Source organism: Neopelma chrysocephalum, unplaced genomic scaffold (assembly GCF_003984885.1).
Source record: "Neopelma chrysocephalum unplaced genomic scaffold, ASM398488v2 Primary Assembly neopelma1_96451, whole genome shotgun sequence".
Taxonomy (NCBI): domain Eukaryota; kingdom Metazoa; phylum Chordata; class Aves; order Passeriformes; family Pipridae; genus Neopelma; species Neopelma chrysocephalum.
The window spans coordinates 1-5,430 of record NW_020925098.1 but is presented as its reverse complement, the minus strand read 5'-3'; the positions used below and the strand labels follow the sequence as shown (position 1 = coordinate 5,430).

Sequence of the window (5,430 nt, the reverse complement as noted above, 5' to 3'; positions counted from 1 at the left end):
TCCAGGACCTTTCAGAGGCTTCCTGAGGCTTCCTGGAGCTTCCAGGACCTTTCAGAGGCTTCCTGGAGCTTTCAGAGGCTTCCTGGAGTTTCCAGGACCTTTCAGGGCCTTCCAGGACCTTTCAGTGGCTTCCTGGAGCTTCCTGGGGTGTTTTGGGGCTTCCAGGATGTTCCACGGGTTTCCTGGAGCTTCCAGGACCTCTCAGAGGCTTCCTGGAGCTTCCAAGGGCTTCCTGGAGCTTTCAGAGGCTTCCTGGGGCGTTTTGGGGTATCCAGGATGTTCCTGGAGCTTCCCAGAGCTTCCTGGAGCTTTCAGAGGCTTCCTGGAGCTTTCAGAGGCTTCCTGGACCTTCCAGGACCTTTCAGAGGCTTCCTGGACCTTCCAGGACCTTTCAGAGGCTTCCTGGGTTTGGAGCTTCCTGGGGTTTGGAGCTTCTTGGAGCTTCCTGGGGTGTTTTGGGGCTTCCAAGGGCTTCCAGGACCTTTCAGAGGCTTCCTGGAGCTTCCAGGACCTTTCAGAGGCTTTCTGGAGCTTTCTAGAGCTTCCTGGGGCTTCCAAAGGCTTCCTGGGGCATTTTGGGGCTTCCAGGATGTTCCAGGGGCTTCCTGGAGCTTCCAGGACCTTCCAGGGGCTTCCAGGACCTTTCAAAGTCTTCCAGGAGCTTCCAGGGCCTTTCAGAGGCTTCTTGGAGCTTCCAGGACCTTCCTGGAGTTTCTGGAAGCTTCCAAGCCTCTAAAAGGCTTTCTGGAGCTTCCTGGGGCTTCCAAAGGCTTCCTGGAGCTTCCAGGACATTTCAGGAGCTTCCTGGGGCTTTCAAGGGCTTTCAGGGCTGTTTTGGGGCTTCCAGGACCTTCCAGGGGCTTCCCAGACCTTCCAGGAGCCTTTTGGGGCTTCCTTGAGCTTCCAGGGGCGTTTTGGGGCTTCCTGGGGCTTCCAGAGGCTTCCTGGGGCTTTCAAGGGCTTCCAGGGGTGTTTTGGGGCTTCCAGGGGTGTTTTGGGGCTTCCAGGACATTTCAGGAGCTCCCTGGGGCCGGGAGCAGGGGGTGGCTCCGTGTGGGATTTTGGGAGGGGGTTTGGATCCCGGTTCTTCCTGATCCTTGGGCTGCAATTCCAGAGTGTCCAACAGAACGGGTCCATCTACGTCCACGTTTACTTCACCAAGAGCGGGTTCCACCCCGACCCCCGGCACAAGAACCTCTACAGGCGCCTCGCCACCGTCCACACGTCCCGCAGTACGGAACTAAGGGATTGGGAATGGGATTGGGAATGGGATTGGGAAAGGGTGGGAAAGGGATGGGAAAAGGATTGAGAAAAGGGTTGGGAAAGGGGCTGAGAAAGGGGTTGGGAAAGAGTCCAGGAAAGGGCTGGGAAAGGGTTGGGAAAGGGCAAGGGAAAGGGTTGGGAAAGAGTGGGAAAGGGTTGGGAAAGGGGAAGGGAAAGGGAAGGAGAAGGGAAAGGGAAAGGGGATGGGAAAGGAAAGGGAAGAGAAAGGGGAAGGAAAAGGGAGAGGGAAAGGGATTGGGAAAGGGAGAGGGAAAAGGGAAGGGAGAGGGACTGGGAAAAGGATTGAGGAGAGTTGGGAAAAGGGCTGAGAAAGGGGTTGAGAAAGGGTCCAGGAAAGGGCTGGGAAAAGAAAAGGGATTGGGAAACGGATTGGGAAAGAGAAAAGGAAAGGGAAAGGGATGAGAAAAGGATTGGGAATGGGGTTGGGAAAGGGGCTGGAAAAGGGAAAGGGAAAGGGGCTGGGGAAGGAAAAGGAAGGGGAAAGGAAAGGGAAAGGGAAGGGAAGGGAAGGGAAGGGGAAGGGTTTGAAAAAGGGGATGGGAAAGGGAGAGGGAAAGAGAGAGAGAAAGGAAAAGGGAAAGGAAAAGGAGTTGGGAAAGGGGAAGGGAAGGGGAAAGGAAAGGGATGGGAAAGGGGAAGGGGATGGGAAAGGGAGAGGGAAAAGGAAGGGGATGGGATGGGAAAGGGAAGGGGAAAGGAAAGGAAAAGGGGAGGGGAAAGGACTGGGAAAGGGGAAGGGATGGGAAAGGGAAGGAAAAGGGGAAGGGAAGGGAAGGGAAGGGAAGGGAAGGGAAGGAAAAGGAAGGGAAGGGAAGGGGAAAGGCCTGGGAAAGGGGAAAGGGAGAGGGAAAGGGATGGGAAAGGGCCTGGAGAAGGGATTGAGAAAGGAATTGGGAAAGGGAAAGGGGCTGGGAAAGGGTGGGAAAGGGAAAAGGAAAGAGGTTGAGAAAGGGAAAGGGGTTGGGAAAGAGGCAAGGAAAGGGTCCAGGAAAGGCCTGGGAAAGGGAGAGGGAAAGGGAAAGGGCTTGGGAGATTCCAGGGGGATGAAAGGAGGGAAAAGGGTCATGGAAACATGGAAAAGCTTCTCCTGTTCCCAGTGATCAACAAGTACAAGCGCCGGCGCTTCCAGAAAACCAAGAACCTCCTGACGGGAGAGACGGAGGCGGATCCCGAAATGATCAAGGTCCAGGAGCTTCTTTTTGGGGGATTTTGGGAGGTTTTGGGGGGGTTTTCCCAAATTGGACAAACCCCTTGATGTCCAAGGCCCTCGGGGGTCTCCTTGGAGGATTTTTGGGATGGAGAGAATGGTCTCCATAATCTCCTTGGATAATTTTTGGGAAGGAGGGGATGATCTCCGTGATCTCCTTGGAGGGTTTTTGGGATGGAGGAGATGATCTCCATGATCTCCTTGGATGATTTTTGGGATGAAGGGGATGATCTCCATGATCTCCTTGGAGGGTTTTTGGGATGGTGTCCATGGTCTTCTTGGACTATTTTTGGGATGGAGGGGATGGTCTCCTTGCAGGATTTTTGGGATGGAGAGGAATGATCTCCTTGGAGTATTTTTGGGAAGGAGCTGATGATCTCCTTGGAAAAATTGGGAAGGAGGAGATGCTCTCCATGATCTCCTTAGGGTCTTTGGGAAGGAGCTGATGATCTCCCTGGAGTATTTTTGGGAAGGAGGAGATGATCTCTTTGGAGGATTTTTGGGATGGTCTCCATGGTCTCCTTGGAGGGTTTTTGGGATGGAGAGAACGATTTCCTTGGAGTATTTTTGGGACGGAGGCGATGATCTCCTAGGAGGGTTTTTGGCATGGAGGACATGATCTTGGAATCTTTGGGAAGGAACTGATGATCTCCTTGGGGTGTTTTTGGGATGGAGATGATGATCTCCTTGGAGTGTCTTTGGGAAGGAGGGGATGGTCTCCATGATCTCCTTGGAGTATTTTTGGGATGGAGCTGATGATCTCCTTGGAATAATTGGGAAGGAGGGGATGCCCTCCACGACCTCCTTGGAGCATCCCTGGGCTGGGGAGGGGGGTTGTCTCTTCCCTTTCCCTCTCCCCAGGGTGGGATTGGGGTGGGATTTGGAGGGGGGGGATGTTGACGGATCCGGTGCCGTTCCCGGTTGTGGATCCGGTGCCGTTCCCGGTGTGGATCCATTGCCATTCCCGGTGGTGGATCCGTTGCCGTTCCCGTTGCAGAGGGCGGAGGATTTCGGCCCCGTGGAGGTGATTTCCCACTGGCACCCCAACCTCACCATCAACATGGTGGATGATCACACGCCCTGGGTGAAGGGCAGCGTCCCCCCGCCCCTGGACCAGTGTGAGCAACGGGAATTCCGGGAAAATCCCAATATTCCTCGGCCCGGGGGGATCGGGAGGGACCCTGGGAGCTGGGAGGAGCCCCCCCAATGAGCCCCCTAACCCTGGGGGGGTCCCAGTGCTGGGAGAGGGTTTGGGAAACCCCAAACTGGGAGGTCCCAGAACTTGGAGGTCCCTCAAAACTGGGAATGGAGGAGACACAGTGGAGAGAAAGACCCCAAAACTGGGGAGGACCCCAAAACTGGGAGGTCCCAGAGCTTGGAGGTCCCTCAAAACTGGCAATGGAGGAGACACAATGGAGGGAGAGACCCCAAAATTGGGGAGGACCCCAAAACTGGGAGGTCCCAGAGCTTGGAGGTCCCTCAAAACTGGGGATGGAGGAGACACAATGGAGGGAGAGACCCCAAAATTGGGGTGGGAGGGGACACACCAGAGAGAGAGACCCCAAAACAGAGGCAGGGGAGGACACAATGGAGAGAGAGACCCCAAAACTGGGGTGGGAAAGGACACAATGGAGAGAGAGAGACCCCAAAATTGGGGCTGGAGGAGACATAATGGAGAGAGAGACCCCAAAACTGGGTTGAGGCAGAACTTGGAGATCCCTCAAAACCGGGGTGGGGGAGGACACAAGCCCCCCTGAAACCCCAAAACTGGGGTGGAAAAGGATACAACGGAGAGAGTTTTTTTTTTTTTTTTTTTGGATGAGGCCCCCAAGCCCCCAAGCCCATCTGACCCCGTTTTCCACCCTGTTCTCCCCCCAGACGTGAAGTTCGACGCTCTGAGCGGGGACTATTTCCCCATCCTGTACTTCAACGACTACTGGAACCTGCAGAAGGATTATTTCCCCATCAACGAGAGCCTGCAGCGCCTGCCCTTCCGTCTGTCCTTCTGCCCCCTGTCCCTGTGGCGCTGGCAGCTCTACGCCGCCCAGAGCTCCAAGTCCCCCTGGAATTTCCTGGGAGAGGATCTGTACGAGCAGTCGGATGAGGAGCAGGACTCGGTCAAGGTCAGGGAGAGGGAGGGTCTCAACCCAGGGAGTGTTTTTGGGAAGGGTGGAAGGGGTGGTGTCCTTTGGGATGTTTTTGGGATGGAGCTGATGATGTCCATGATGTTCTTGGAGGGTTTGGGAAGGAGGGGATGATCTTCATGGAGTCTTTGGGATGGAGGGGATGGTCTCCTTTGGGGTCTTTGGGATGGAGAGAATTATTTCCTTGGAGGGTTTTTGGGATGGATGGGGTGATCTCCATGATCTCCTTGGGATGTTTGGGATGGAGGGGATGATGTTCATGGTCTCCTTGGGGTCTTCAGGATGGAGGGGATGATCTCCTTGGAATGTTTTTGGGATGGAAGGGATGATCTCCTTGGAATGTTTTTGGGATGGAAGGGATGATCTCCGTGGATGGTCTCCTTTGGGGTGTTTGGGATGGAGATGACGATGTCCATGATGTTCTTGGAAGATTTGGAAAGGAGGGGATGGTCTCCTTGGAGGATTTTTGGGATGGTGTCCATGATCTCCTTGGAGGATTTTTGGGATGAAGCTGATGATCTCCATGATCTCCCTGGAGTCTTTGGGATGGACCTGATGATCTGCTTGGAGTATTTTTGGGATGGAGACAACGATCTCTCTGGAGTCTTTGGGATGGATTGATGATTTCCTTGGAATATCCGGGAAGGAGATGGGAATGCAGCCTTTTGTTTCCCGTTCCAGGTGGCCCTGCTGGAGACCAACCCCTACCTGCTGGCCCTCACCATCATCGTCTCCATCGTCCACAGCGTCTTCGAGTTCCTGGCCTTCAAAAACGGTGGGATTTCGGGATTTACA

At 54.6% G+C, this 5,430-nt stretch overlaps 1 protein-coding gene across 1 annotated transcript in view; it reads left to right on the top strand.

The window, feature by feature from the left end:
* The window catches only part of CLPTM1 (CLPTM1, transmembrane protein), a gene marked incomplete at both ends in the record, with an annotated part of 10,317 nt that extends 4,893 nt beyond the window's left edge, over positions 1-5,424 (top strand). Inside the window, 5 exons of the mRNA XM_027708656.1 lie at positions 1,115-1,232; positions 2,382-2,467; positions 3,489-3,609; positions 4,370-4,614; positions 5,317-5,424. Of these exons, the coding sequence (XP_027564457.1) occupies positions 1,115-1,232; positions 2,382-2,467; positions 3,489-3,609; positions 4,370-4,614; positions 5,317-5,424 (678 nt within the window). The remainder of the gene's footprint in view (positions 1-1,114; positions 1,233-2,381; positions 2,468-3,488; positions 3,610-4,369; positions 4,615-5,316) is intronic.
* Positions 5,425-5,430: the final 6 nt, after the last annotated feature.